The following is a 15,655-nucleotide window of genomic DNA, read 5'->3' as shown; positions in this document are numbered from 1 at the left end:
GAAATTAGCAATGGATAACGGCATACACACAAAACTTTGCAGGATCAAAACCACCATGCGGTACAATCTTCAGGTCATTTATTCAAGAGAAGGTTGTCTCTTACCAGGTAAGTCTTGAGTAAGTCATGTGAATCATCCAGCTTCTAACTAGTAGCTATTTTTTGTTCTTGTTAAACGCACAGCCACAAGGGATGGTATCACAATGCCAAATTCATCCAAGCGATCAAGTACATGGAGAAGGTACAACCTCATCGAGAAAGGCTGGAAGGAATCGGGCTGCACGCACAAGTAGCTGCTAACCTTATCTGTAACTGTGGCTGCATTTTTTCCCTAGCAGAAGCAATCACAATCATGCGCAAACCATTTACTTAGCAAAGTTTGGGCAGGTAAATGGACCAGGAGTAGAGCTTGTCTTGTGCTAGCAGGGGCGGAGCCACCATTGGGCGAACGGGTTCGAAGAACCCGGGCTGCCACCGCTCAGGGGCTGTGGCCCGTGGCCCAATACCCCCTTGCATTTGACGTCAGACACGGGGGGGGGGGTGGGATGATTTCACTTCCAAACAGGGAATTAGATTGGCCATCACTGCATTCGCAGCACAGCCAGAGCAGCTCTCCCTTCCTTTAAAAGGCAGGGGTCGCTCTAGCCACGCTGCAAACGCAGCACGGGCCGACTGAGCTCCTAAATGGGGCCGTGTGGCCCTGTTTGGGAGCATAACCGCGCCCCCACGTCAGACATGGGGTGTGTGGATAGACGCTCCGTGCGTCTGATGTCAGATGCAGGGGGTGGGGCTGGGGGGGCACAGCGGAGGCAGCACCTGGGCCGCCACTGGCCTCCCTCCCCAACTGGGTGGTAGCAAGCATGAACTTTTCCCTTTGCTAAGCAGGATCCACCTTGGTTTGCATTTGAATTGCTTATATGTGTGAGCACTGTAAGATATTCCCATTAGGGGATGGGGCCACACTGGGAAGAGAATCTGCCTACTTGCATGCAGAAGGTTCCAGATTCCGTCCCTGGCATCTTCAGGGAGGGCTGAGAAAGATCCCTGCCTGTAACCTTGGAGAAGGCGCTGCCAATCTGTGTAGAAAATACTGAACTAGATGGACCAATGAACTGACTCGGTAGAAGGCAGTTTCCTATGTCCCTGTGTTCCAACTGCTGTTTTCTCACATGTCCAGTCAGGTTCATCCTAGCCTTTCTTCATTAAATTGCATGCACATGCACAGCTGTATGCAGGAATCTGACTGCATCAACCAGCCAAAAAAAGTAACTATGTTTAATTTACAAAATTCCTGTGCAGTGGGATAGAACTAGTGACTTAACATTACAGTATAATCCAAGGACAAAGGAATATAGGTGAGTTAAGTATTAGCTCAGCATATTAAGCCAGGAGGTGAAGGACTCACTTCTCTCAACTATATCTATGGGCACTGAACCTCAATGAGCCTGCACAGCACTTTTGAAGGGGGGTGAGGGAACATACACTGCATATCCATAGCGTCAGGGGGCAAAGCAAGCCATAAATGGCACAGCAGGATCAATGGCTAAGGTCCAACAAGCAGGGGACAGGCAAACAGAATGGGCAGGAGTCAGGGGGAGTCAGGGCAGCGCCAGCAAAAGAAGCCATTTCTAGATACAGACGAGGAACACGGAGCAGAAGCTCTGGGATAGCCTGATAGTTGCCTTTTTCTGCTTTGCTTAATATGGGCTCCTGGGAGGGAGAGAGATAGGGAGGAGGCAAGATCAAATGATCGCGGTGTGAATGGGCAAGCCCCATCGGGATCACCCCCACAATTCTGGGCTTTTCAAGTGTTCAAGCTGAATTCATTTTAAGCATTCGGCCTGAAAACACTTGTAAAGCCCTTTTCTGATATTCCTCTGCCTACACCCAGGATACTGTTCCCCTGCCTGGTAATGCTTAGAGACCTTATATAAATTCTTTCTGCTGTATGCGCAGCAAGAATCAGACTCTGAGCTGAAGGAATGCATTTCATTTTCCAGCACATCACCACAGCCTGAAATTCCCACTTAATGCACAAGTGCTAACTGGGCGAAGAGGCACCTTTATAAAGTGGTGATTCTCCTTATCTAGCAGAGGGAGAGCAACTGGCCCTATCCATCCCCAGCACAGCATTCCCTCCAGTGGTGGTTGCTGGTGTCTATCTTATGTTTCTTTTTTAGATTGAGAGCCTTTTGGGGACAGGGAGCCATTTTATTCATTCATTCATATCTATGTAAACTGCTTTAGGAACTTACGTTGAAAAGTGGTATAGAAATATTTGTCTGGGGGGGTGGATAGGGTCAGTTACTCTCCCCCTGCTAAATAAAGAGAATCACCACATTTGTCAAAGCAACATTCCAAAGAACTGCCTTCTGGATGTGCCCAATATTGTCATCCCATTTTCACTATGGGGAAACTGAGGCCAGGTAAGGCAGCATGTTTAGGATACAGATTGTCCAGCTCTCACAATTCTGTGCTTTTGCTATAGTGAAACATTCCCTCTGGTCTAAAAATGGTAAGAAGAAGAAGAAGAAGATGATGATGATGATGAAGATAGAGGGAGCTTTATGAGTGTTGAAATATTTTATTTCAGATGTTATTTACTTTTTTACTTAGATTCATTTTTTAAAAAAATTGAAAAATTCTCATGAATGAATTAACTCCCTTGAAGACGGAACTATTTTGAACATGTACTGTAACGAATCCATGCCTAACAGTCTCAAGGTTGTTGATACACCATGTGACACAGATGTTTTAAAACAGGAATTCAGCAGCAGCAGTGAGAGCAATCACCCCACAAAACTGTGGACTCCTATATTTAAATGACATCAACTGATGTCAGAAACATATACATGTTTCTGAAAGCAAATCCCACTGAATTCAATGGGACTTGGGGCACTTCCTCACATTTTGATTGCTGCACAAAACTCCAGTGTGGCATGCATCTTCAAATACAAGTACATGTGTCGGAGAACCATGACTGAGCCAGGATTCTGAGATTCTCAGCCAGGATTCTCAGATGGATGTGCATGTGTTTATGACATCTACGCGCTGGTCTCGTTCACCCAATAGTTTGAATCTAGATTTAATATGGGTTACCATCATTACCATGGTTGTGTGAACTCACACAAAGGTGGCTTATGGACTGAGATGAATCTGAGGTACCCAGCTTGGTGTGAGTTCACACAGTCACGATAATATCAGTAACCCACATTAAAATTACTACTACTACTACAAATACTTATATACTGCTTTTCAACAAGAGTTTCCAAAGCAGTTTACAAAGAGAAATAACAAATAAGATAGTTCCTTGTCCCCAAAGGGCTCACAAGCTAAAAAGAAACATTAGATAGACACCAGCAACAGTCACTGGAGCTACTGTGCTGGGGGTGGATAGGGTCAGTTACTCTCCCCCTGCTAAATAAAGAGAATCACCACGTTTAAAAGGTAGGCCTCTTTGCCCAGTTAGCAGGGGTCAGATTTGAAAGTTTGCGTGAACAACACCATTATGTATTTGCTAAGGTGTAAGATTGCTGATTCCTGTAGCGATTGTAATGAAAAACCACACCTTTTCTTCAAATTAAAGTGCACAGAACTGTAACCTTAGCATTTGGGTCGTACTTATTATCACAGCAGACGGTACTTAAGGACTACTTCTATGAGCCAGCATTAAAATGTGCAGCATGACTCTTGGTTGGCATATAATGACACCTGCTTAACGAGGACAAGCAGATGATGTAGTAGGATGGTAACCTTTCCATCAATTCTGAAAAGCTGTGTCCTCTGTGTCTATTTCCACCCCCTGCTTCAGGCCTGCATGATCATGCCCGAGATCTTTGAATGAACAGAAGACACAACCCTGGAAACCCTGTCTGCTTGTTGCGATGACATATCACATTACGCTGTTCCATTATTATGGGGGTCACTCTTCCCAGTGGCCAGCCCCAGGGAAATCTCGGGTGCTAGACTGCTGTGGGAACAAAAAACCCTTACTGGGATCTGAAATTGTCTCCCTCCTTCCTTAATTCATTTAGCTTATATCCCACCATTCCCAACAAATGCTCAAGGTGGCTTACATTTATTCAACAGAAGCCTGTGATCTAGGTTAGTTTGAGGGACTGTAAGTTTGTTCTCATGACCAGATATTCCTGGGTAGGAAAGGAATAACCCAGGAATCTCTAGTAATCTGGGGCACTGGGGGTCTTCCCAGGCCAGCAGCTACAAGACTGGGTAGCCCAGATCCGCTACTCACGCTAAAGGTGAGGTAGGAGGAAAAAAGAGCCGGTTTTAACTCTTGTTCAGGTCATCTTTGCCACCACCACTTTTAAACTGCTCCCGGGAGGCCGGCAGCCATGTTTATCATAAAGTTTTGAGGCTTGTGTGGCCAGGGAGAAGAGCACTGTTACTTTACTAAGGGCTGTCTCTCCACTGCTTGTGTGGTGCAATATGGGATTCTGGAGGCTTGGTCCCCCTCTCTAGTCTCAGCTGGGGAGATTGCTTGCAGCATTCATGTTGGCGGACAAGTGGCAGAGCCATGAACAAGAAGGAAGGATCCTATCTTCCCTCCAGCTCCCTCCCGTTTGGTCAGGTGAACAAGCCCAGTGACTGGGTCAATGGTGAGAACTCAGCTCAGTGACAAAGCAGGTACATTGGATGTGGAAGGTTCCAGACTTGAACCCTGGTCCCATTAAAATGGACCTCAGATAACAGGACCGGTAAAGACTCCTGCTTGAGGTCTTGGAAAGCTGCTGCCCATCAGAGGAGAGAGTTCTGGACTAGATGATCTAGACTGGACTAGATGAATCTAGATGACAAGAAAAGGGAACGTCATATATTCAAGGCCACTCAGTGAGCTTCAGAGCAGAGCAGGGTCTCCCGAATCAGCAGCCACCAACTTGAGCACAGTGGAATAAGAGAATTGAACACAGGGTGACCTTTGGATGGGGTGGTATAAATATGTAATGAATAAACAAACAAATAAATAAATAATGAATAAAGAAATAAATAAAGGTGATTTGAATCATGATTTAGATCACCAAGAGAAAACCCCAATTTAAATCATGTTTCCCACAGATACCTTTTCATATATTTCTTAAAACTCTGGTCTATGACCGTAATAAAGATTGGATTGGATATATTTCTTAAATAATGGTGCAAATCTGATCACTAAAACACGTTAATTTAACTCAATTAATCCAACAGCACATTTCCAACATTTAAAAGGGTATACCTCGTGTAACATTTTCAGGGCACCAATTTAGAAAAGAGCACCTAATGCATGATTTTTAATATAATTGATCCTTTTACTCATTACCTGTGTCAAGCTAACCTGCCTTTCCTTGTTGCACTACTTACACTTGACAAATTTTCTCCCCACCCCCACCCCCCCGACACACATCCGGGGAAGGAATTTCTTAAAAATATTTCCAGATGGCATATCTCTTATGCCCAGAAGCCATGACAGTGTTTCTGTGGCAAAGTGTCAGGGAATATAGAAAGCTATGTACTGAATAATGTATTTCCTTTTCCTTCCCACTATCTTTTCTCACTCTCCCCGCTTTCCTATATTGTTTCTCTTTCTTAAACTAACACCTCTGCCTGGACCCACCACAAATAACAGTTCTACTACTCAGTCTGTGTCTTTCTTTGCACATGTGATTTTAGCCAGCTTAGAAACAGAAACTGAAAGCCCAGAAATGTCCAGAAGCAGGAACTGGTAGTTAACTGGCAACGCCAGGCAGACTAGAGTTATTTGCAGGAGATGAAACTGAAAGGAATGCCTCTGTTCGATTGGCAAGTAACTCAACAGGGCTCTCACGATACGAGCTGCCTGGGTTTCCAGCTCGTCTGGAGTGCAGGGAGTGGAGGCCTCCTGGCTGCTCCACTAGAGAGTAGCCCCTTGTACCCAGGGTTTTACCGAGATAGGCAATCGTGTGAACCATTGCCTCTGGGTAACTGGGTTTCCCCCTGGCCCACCAACATTTCTGGAAGTGAGTTGGGAGGCTGAACCTAATGCAGCTGCTCCACTGCACGCACTGCATTCTGGGTCCTTGGAGGACTCAAGAGTGCGCTTTCCTCCTCCTGGCCACACACTGCCAATTGCCGCCCAGGCACACAGGCATGCAATGGACCACTTTACTTGTCTCTTTTGGTCGTCTGCAGGGAGGAGCCTGCCTCCTCACCTGCCCTCCCCACCCAGGTAAGAGGTCGTGTGAGTGACCTTCTTCTGTACGATAGAGAATGGAGCTGTTCTCACAACCAGGGTAGAAGGGAGGTTAGCCTAGGAATCCCTGGTAATCTGGGGCGGCGGGAGCCACCCCCACCCCGACCAGCAGCTCCTTCCCAAGGTAGTCAAGATTCTCTACCCAGTCTAAAATTGAGGTAGGACATGGAAAGAGGCCGTCTTAGTAAAATGCCTTTGATGGTCTGCTGCACTGGCATGATTTAAACTGCTCCCAGGCTGTCAGTGGCCATATTTACCACATCACTGGGTGGAAAGGGAAGCTAGGCAAAGCCGAGCTTCTGGAATACTGAGGGCTGCCTCTCTGCTGCTGCTTCCGCAATGCACTGTGGTATTACTGGAGGCCCCAGCTACCAATTTCAGTAATGGAGATCTCTGCTGCGCCATTCGTGTGGGCGTGCAAGCGCAGGGCTGTCCTTAGGGCATGGCAAGCAGGGCAGCTGCCCTGGGCCCCGCTCTTTTAACCCCCATTAGAATTAATTGGAAGGGGCCCCTACACTGGCTGATTTGTCCAGGGCCCCGCACCCCGCCAGGGCTCGCTAAGGACAGCCCTGAGCATGCAGCTGAGCCCAAAGCATTCTCTGGTTGTCTCTGGAAGCAGGCAGGTAGGATGCTGCCTTCCCTCAAACTCGCCCCCCACCCCCAGCTGGTCGTGAGAAGCCAGCAGCAGCCTAGAGCGCTCCGCTCCCTGCGCTCGAGATGAGCTGGAAACCCCGGCAGCTCGTGTCGTGAGAGCCCTGTTGAGTTACCTACCAATCAAACACAGGCATTCATTTCATTTTCATCTCCTGCAAATCCTTAATTCTTTTTTAGGAGACTGAAAGCATTGGTGTTGCATGTTTGTGATTACTGTTTTGTTTTTTTAAAAGAATCATGTTATTTTTTAAAATGAGAATTTGAAATTGAGTACTTTATTTACATTTCACAAAGACAACTTTCAATTAAAAAAATATATTTAAAAAACCAGCATTGGTTTTTATCCACCTTGCCTGAACAACTTGTGACCTGCCGGGTCAAATCTACTCTACGGCAGCCCGCTAGGATCAATAAATCTTTGTTTTGTTGCTTGTCTCAGACTGCAAAAGCAATAGGGAGTGTCAAGCATCTGACAGGCCACAATATGCAGTTGGTGAGCTGTGTTCAGCTTGGTGGATCACAAATGTGCAGGCCTGCTTTAAATTTTAATATGAAAAGCAGCCCGACGATCAATCTCCAGCCCAAGAGGAAGAAAATTAATTTATTAAGAGTGGGACTGCCCACCAGTTATTTGTGGCACCAACCTTAAAAAAGGTCAGTGCAGTGAGCACCATTATTATTATTAATGACATCATAGTGTCCATCAGTTCTACTCCACTGGTAGTTATGCCTTTAAAATGAATGTTTTAAATGAGATTTCCTACCTAGAAATGGAAATAATGTCTTTAATTAAATAAAATAAGGCAAGAACAGATATAAAGGGGCTCCTTCTACCCCAATTTTTAGTCATTTCCAAGGGACAAATGTCCACGTTTTCCAGATGATGCACAACATTGCAATCATTTCCAGGTTGACAGAGATTATAATCAGGAGGATCAGAGCTTGTTACATGGCAGAACTGTGTAAAGTGTCAATCTTGTAAATTAAAAAAGAAAGACCAATACAGATGTCTTGTTCTCCTTCTCAAAGCTCTCTGTCTCTTTTAGTTTTGCAGTATCTCCCAAAGGTGAGCCAAACAGTCAAATGGTGTCCTGGAAACTGGGTTGTATAGATCTGCATTGTGGTGATATAAGATCTAATTGGTCTTGAACCAGGTGGACTGGCAGCTGGACTTGGTCCTGTATTTTTGTTACTTCAAAGCACTCTATGTGGGGCTGCCTTTGTACATAGTCCGGAAACAGCAGTTGTTCCAGAATGCGGTGGCCAGGTTGGTCTCTGGGTCATCTAGGAAAGACCACATTACTCCTGTGCTGGAAGAACTGCACTGGCTGCTGATATGTTTCCGGTCAAAATTCAAGGTGCTGGTTATTACCTATAAAGCCATAAACAGCTTAGGCCCTGGGTATTTAAGAGAACGTCTTCTTCACCGTGAGCCCCACTGCCTATTAAGATCATCTGGAAAGGTTCATCTGTGGTTGCCGCTAACTCGTTTGGCGGCTACTCGGAAACGGGCCTTCTCTATGGCTCCGTGTTGAAATAAGAGCCTCCCCATCTCTGGCAACTTTTTAAAAGGCACTGAAGACACATTTATTCACCCAGGCTTTTAATTAGATTTATGGTTTTAATTTTTAATGTTGGTTTTAAATGATTTTAATGCTAATGATTTTAATATTTAAACAATTTTAATTGTTTTAATGTTTTTAATTATTTTAATTGTAAACTGCCCCGAGATGCAATTTTGGATGGTATCGAAATATGTTAAATAAAAAATAAAAATAATTTTTCTGTGCCACTGTAGGAGTTTGCCAGGACTGAGAACTGGTCACCTGTTCTCTGCTCTGCTTAGACACCACCACTGTGTATGACTAGAGGGTGGTAAGGGCCAGCGTGGTGTAGTGGTTAGAGTGTTGGGCTAGGATTGGGGAGCAGTGTTCCCTGTAAGAGAGATTCCCAGATGTTGTTGACTACAACTCCCAGCTTCCCCAGCGGCAATGGCCTTTTGCTAGGGATGATGAGAATTGTAGTCAACAACATCTGGGAATCCCTCTTACAGGGAACCCTGTTGGGGAGGTTGAAGCTCAAATCCTCACTTACAGTAACCATGAAACTCACTGGGTGATTCTGGGCCACTCAGATATCTCTCAGCCTTGTTGGGATATGCAACAGCTGCAGCTTAGCTTGCTGTATAGTTTGCATATAATCCACTATAGAGCCAGAGGGGGCACTATAGTTTCCTCTGTACTGGCTGGGCTAGGTAGGAATCTCTATTCTCCTTCCTGTTCTTGTTTGTTCCTGTCCCTTTGTGTATGGGTCAGCATGTTCCGTACTGACCTCTTAGTGCCTCTGTCTCCCAAGTAAAGTTATCTCAAAAAGCTTTCAATGGTGTTTGCTCTGTACACTATGCATACAGAACATACAAAAGAAGCCTAACTCGCAAGGTTGTTGTGAAGATAAACAGAAACATGTGGGGAGGTTGAAGCTCAAATCCCCACTTAGCCATGAAACTCACTGGGTGACTCTGGGCCACTCACTTATCTCTCATCTTAACTTACCTCACAAGGGTGCTTTCCAGTTACCCGCTCAACAGCGGTAAAATGCTTCGGTGTGGGCAGAGCACATTGAAACCGTAAATAAAGGCTGTTGCGCAAAGCCACAAGCGGCGTGTGTAGGGGGGATCTTGCAAAAAGTCTACAATGGGGAAATAGAGCTATTTTTTTGCACCACACATGCAATGTTATAGGACAATAATACAGCAATAAAATCCGAAGTAAGGCATCGGAAATGTGAATGGCACCTTGCTGTCAGTGCAGCGACTGTGGTGTCACAACACAGGAAATGCAGATCCGTAGTGACACTGTGGTAAGGGTTAATCTGGAAAGTGCCAAGGTTGTTGTGAAGATAAACACAGCTTCTGGACTCCTTGGAGGAAGAGTGGGATATAAAGGTAAAAACACACAAGCAAACAAATATAGTATCGGGGTGTGGGGTGCGGACAGGTCATACAATGGGCCTGTGGGGTTTCATCTGGCCCTATAAAGCCTCTGATTTTGACTTGAGTCCTTCCTCTGAGCAGCTTGCCTTTTGTGTATAAACCAAGCTATCATCAAAATGTCCCATCTACTGCTTTCCTACTATTTCTCTCTCACTCAGTAGCCCGATTCAGGCATTATGCTGTATGAATGTACAGATATCTCTACACTCGTACACATGTTTGTGTGAATGGCTGTATCTGCATTTATTTAAAAAGTGAACCTGGATACAGGCCCTTCAAATGCATGGTACAGATAGGAAGTGTACTTCTGTGCCTGCATGCAGCATAACATGTGAATGACTGTACCTGTGTACACTGTAGACTTGTACGAGTGTTGAACATAATGTGTAAATGGGTCTAGTGAACCAGCCCAATTACTTGCCAATCTGCCTTGCTACACCTCCTTGAATTCATGAAGGAAAAGCAACACTGCTAGTTAGAGGTGTAGGAGTGTTGGCTGTGGGCCACCTCCAGCCTCAAAGGCAGGATGCCTCTGAGTACCAGTAGCAGGGGAGTAACAGCAGGAGGGAGGCCATGCCCTCAACTCCTGCCTGTGGCTTCCAGTGGCATCTGGTGGGCCACTGTGCGAAACAGGATGCTGGACTAGATGGGCCTTGGGCCTGATCCAGCAGGGCTGTTCTTATGTCTACTCCACTCTTATTTATCTGTGCCTCAAGTCATGGGTCAAAAGAGGCCTGAGATATATATTTATTTATCAACCTTATATGAAGACCTATCACCAGCTCATTTTACTCAATGCTGTCTACTCCGAATGGCAGCAGCTCTCCAAAGTCGGAAGAAAATAAGGGTCTTTTTCAGCTTTGCTGATTGTGATCCTTTATAACTAGAGGAATCAGCAACTGAACCGGATATCTTCTGCACATAAAGTAAGTGCTTTGTCACTGAGTTATGGACCCTCCCCTCCTTCAGATCTCCCACCCCAGCAAGCACCTTACCTGTAATATGGTAGCTAACTTGGTGGTTGACATCAGACGTATCCTCATCCCAAGTGCTGAGAATGGCCACAACTTCACCTGGTGAGTTGCTCTCTTTCACAGACCCTCTGTACATCTCATGCTCAAACACTGGGGCGTTGTCATTGATGTCTGTCACCGTGACAGAGATCAACGTGGTTGATGAGAGGGACAGGCTTTCTCCCAGGTCTGAAGACACCACTGCGAAGGTAAAAGCAGGGTTCTTCTCATGGTCCAAGTCTTTCAAGGTGCTGATCCAGCCACTGTTGCTGTCGATGGTGAACACCTCTGTGATTTTGTCAGCATCCGGCTCTGCTAAAAGAGAGTAGGTGACCTGACCGTTTGCCCCCCAATCTGCATCAACGGCTTTAACTTGGACCAGTTTCGTTCCTATTGGCATTCCTTCCATTATGATGGCCTCATAGCTGGCTGCCTCAAACACAGGTTTGTTGTCATTAATGTCCAAAACTTTGATGTCCACATCCACGGTTAACACAATGTCCACTTTATCTAGCTGTACGGTTGCAGCGACTTTAAAATGAAATGCAGGATTTGTCTCATGGTCGAGTCTTTTATCTAGTTTTATGAGGCCAGTGTCTTGCTCTATAATGAAAACTCCATCCTTGTTGTTGCCTGTCAGCTCACCATTAACTGTGCTGTAAGTGGCCCCCTGATTAGGCAAAACGTGTAGAACATCAATGGTACTACCTATTACTGTGTCTTCGGAGACTGTAAAGGAATATTGGGGTTGGGAAAAGGAAGGCAAGATGGTTTCTGGAGGTAAAACATGAATGTACACAGGGATAAGGGAATGCTTTACAGGAATGCCACCATCGACTGCTTTGACAAAGAAGGAGAGCACTGTGTTTTTTAGCTGGTTGAAATTACTCTTGGTGACCATCCATCCATTGTCGGGGTCAATTTCCAACAGATCTGCAACAGAAACTGAGGCTTCGCTGTACAATGAATAGGTAATTCTTGCATTTGCCCCATCATCTGGGTCAACGGCTTGCACCTGGGTGACTAAATGACCTTTCCCAACATCCGCTTTGACACTTGCTCTGTATTCCACTGTCATGAACTGGGGAGCATTGTCATTCTCATCCACCACTATGACTCGCACGGTGCAAAAGGTGGTTCTCCCTCCTCCATCAAGGGCTCTCAAAAATATTGTGATGTCGCCTTCTAAAGGGATCTCTCGATCAAGTTTCTCAGTCGTGATGATCTGTCCATTGTTATCAATCACAAAACGATCCTTGGCAAAGTCATTTATAATCGAATAGCTTATTTGCCCATATATGCCCGAATCGCCATCCGTTGCTTTCACGTGAATTACTTTGGTTCCAGGGGCTGCGTTTTCTCTAACTTCTGCCACGTAAATACTTTGTGTAAACACAGGACTGTATAGGTTAGCTCCAAGAATCTGGATATGGACCTGGGCTGTGCTTGTGAACAAGCCATCAGAGACGGAAACATTCAAACTGTACATTGACTCCATCCTCTGCTTCCGATGGTTCGAAAGGGTGATGACACCACTCTTGCTGTCCATTATAAAACTTGTGCGGTCATTTCCAGACAAGATACTGTACTCCAACCGGTCAAAATCAGAGCTGTCTGCATCAGACGCTTGGACGCAAGTCACAAAATGACCCCGAGGAGCTAGCTCACTGACGTAAGACTCATATATCAACTGGTTAAAAATGGGAGGGTTGTCATTCATGTCAGTTACAAAGATGCTAACCAGAACTTCACTACTCAGAGGTGGGAATCCATTATCTGTCGCCCTTACTTTTAGAATGCATTGCTGCATCAGCTCATGGTCCAACAAGCGGGCGGTTAGGATCAGACCACTTGAGCCATCAATGTGAAAATAATCTGTGCTGTTGAAAGTGTCCTGGACAATCTGATACTGTATGATTTTATTATTCTCAGAATCAGCATCAGTAGCAACAACCTGCAAGACGGGAGTCCCAATTAAAGATGCTTCAGACAAGGTGGAATTGTATGCAAAATGATCAAAAACTGGAGCGTTGTCATTGACATCATTGATAACTAAGTCCACTGTGACCTCAGCACGGGCACCAGTGAGTGCATCACTAGCTCTCACTGTCAGCTTGAAGATGGGGCTTACTTCATAGTCTAATGGGCTGATAACACTGAGGACTCCAGTGTCAAAATCAATGTTGAATTGATTATAGGGATCTCCGTCTACAATGATGTAAATGATCCCTTGACCCTCTGGGCTGGTTGCATTGATGCTTAGAATTGGGGTGTGCATTTCAACGTCTTCATTTACAGAGGCTGCATAGAATGGTTTGTCAAAAACGGGCATTGCTTTGTTAACGATCGTAATAGGCAATTCTACAGATGCAGACAGTGATGGATAGCCTCCATCTTTGGCAATGACAATAATTAAATACTCTATGTTGGATAAATCGGAATTAAAAGCAGCTTTCAGCGTGACGCTGCCAGTGCCTCTGTCAATTTCAAAGTGCCCATAGTCCTCCTTCAGCAGGTAGGATACATCGCCGTTCACACCCTTATCTTTATCAATGGCTGTCACTCGGTATATCAGGGTACCAGGATCAGCCTCGACTTGTACAGCAGCATAGTATGGGAGACCTACAAACACTGGGGCATTGTCATTGATGTCTTCAATATGAACTCTGACAACCACCCTGGCTACCCGCAGGTGATCCAGTTCACGACTAGCCTCAACAACCAGCTCATATAATTCCTGTTCTTCTCTGTCAAATGGAATGCCAGTAGTTTGAATGACACCCAAGGTAGATTTAATCTTGAATTTGTTCCCTGGGTTTAATATGCTGTATTTTAAGGGCTCATTAAGGCGGTTTCCAACAGCGTTGACCACTGCCACCTTTGTGATATTGGTGCTGTTTTCGGCAATTGATGTGGAATAAAAACCTTGAGTGAAGTGGAGACCACTATCCATGGCTTCTTTCACCATTATGGTCACGATTGCAGTGCTGTAGAATTTCCCATCAGATACTTTTGCAATAAGCATGTAATGATCTTTGGAAAGAGTATTATTTTTTATAGTCAGTACCCCAGAAGTAGAATCAATTAGAAAATTCTCCATGTTGCCTTCGATCAGGCTGTAGGTCATTTCAGGTGGGACTTCTGAATCAGGGTCTGCTGCCTTGATTTTAAGAACCTCCACCCCAACATAAGTTGGAAGAAGCAAGATGGTCTCAAACATGGCCTGACTGAAAACTGGAGGATTATCATTGACATCTGTGACATCGATGGTAACTTCAACTGGACTTTCTGCAGTTAACTGTGGATTGCCGCTGTCTCGAACATGGACATGAAAATGGAAATGTGCTATGGTCTCATGATCCAAATCAGCAATTGTTCTAATTGCGCCTGTACTGGAGTCTACTGTGAAGTACTTCTTTGCTGTGGACTCAACAATCTGGTAGACAAGCAAAGCATTTTGGTTACTGTCAGCGTCTGTGGCTCTTATCACTAGCGGGTTGTTTCCTAAGCTCCGGACTATACTGTTTATGGGTGCTGCCTCACTGATGCTGCCCAGGTATTTCAAGGAAAGAAAGACAGGTGGGTTGTCATTTTCATCAACAATCTGGATGTTCACAGTGGCATTTGATGCCATACCTGCCATATTCGTAGCTTGCACTGTGAGCTGGTAAGAGGAAGTGCGCTCATAATCGAGAGGCTTTTGACTAGTGATGACTCCAGAGTAGGGGTTTATAGCAAAGGCTCCATCCGTGTTTCCATCCTTGACCTCATAGACTAGCGTAGACTGGCTAATTGCTGAGACCAAGATGACTGAAGTCCCAAAGTCCACATTTTCATTGACTTCAGCTTGCCATTCCTTGTGTGTGAATTTCGGGTGGGAATTGTCTGACATGGTCACAGATATGCGGACAATTGCTGTGGCTGATAATGGCGGAGAACCCTGGTCAGTCACTTTGACGGATAAAACAAACTGGCCCATGGTGGTCAAGTCCGGTTCCTTCAACACTGTGATGATGCCAAGGACTGGTTCAATCTTGAATGTGTTCCCAGTGTTCCCTAAAAGAGTAAAATAAGATCTGTTGAAAAAGTAAGGGTCAGAAAGGCAACATCAAACAGTAATGCATGAGATCAGAGCACATATTGATACAATGCCAGATAGGGATATGCACGGAACCGGCCGGGGGGTGGTTCGAAGGTGGTGTGTGTGCTGCTTTAAGGATGGGAGAGGGTGCACTTACTCCTCCCGCCACTCTTCCTCCACTGGCGCTCCATGTTTCTAAAGTCCATCGGGGTGGCAGCATACCTCCCTGCTGCTCCGTTGCCCCTGTTTACCGGAACTGGAAGTACCCAACGTGCCTACGTGTGCTGCATGTGCGTGCGCACATCGCGTGCATGTGTCAGCGTGCACAGGTGCATCGGGTACTTCCAGTTAGTACCAGTAAACAGGGGCAACGAGGTGGCAGGGAGGTATGCTGCTGCTCTGATGGACTTTAGAAACATGGAGCGCCGGTGGAGGAAGAGCGGCAGGAGGGGTAAGTGCACCCTCCCCTACCCTTAAGGCAGCCTCCTCGTCTTCGAACCGGCTGCCATTCGAACTGGTTCGGAGGCCCGAACCAGGGGCCTCCGAACCAGTTCCATGCACATCCCTAAAGCCAGACCTGCAGAACTTGTAGCTCATCAAGCCAAACACAGCCCACCAGCCATATACTGTGGACTGCCAGGTGTCTGACCACTCACCCCCACTCCCACTTTTTAAAATCCTAGTTAGGCAGGA

General features: G+C 45.7%; 1 protein-coding gene across 14 annotated transcripts in view; it reads right to left on the bottom strand.

Moving 5' to 3' along the window:
* FAT3 (FAT atypical cadherin 3) overlaps nt 1-15,655 on the bottom strand; it is a 683,843-nt gene that overhangs the window by 111,532 nt on the left and 556,656 nt on the right. For all 14 annotated transcript variants that reach the window (XR_008319026.1, XM_053306925.1, XM_053306923.1 and 11 more), the window contains one exon: nt 10,864-14,937. Coding sequence is in view for 13 of the 14 variants with exons in the window: in XM_053306925.1 (XP_053162900.1) it covers nt 10,864-14,937 (4,074 nt within the window). In the remaining variant the exon portion in view is untranslated. The remainder of the gene's footprint in view (nt 1-10,863; nt 14,938-15,655) is intronic.

This window comes from Hemicordylus capensis, chromosome 3 (genome assembly GCF_027244095.1).
Source record: "Hemicordylus capensis ecotype Gifberg chromosome 3, rHemCap1.1.pri, whole genome shotgun sequence".
Classification (NCBI taxonomy): Eukaryota; Metazoa; Chordata; class Lepidosauria; order Squamata; family Cordylidae; genus Hemicordylus; species Hemicordylus capensis.
Note: the sequence above shows the minus strand (reverse complement) of the source record. Positions and strands in the feature narration are given on the sequence as shown.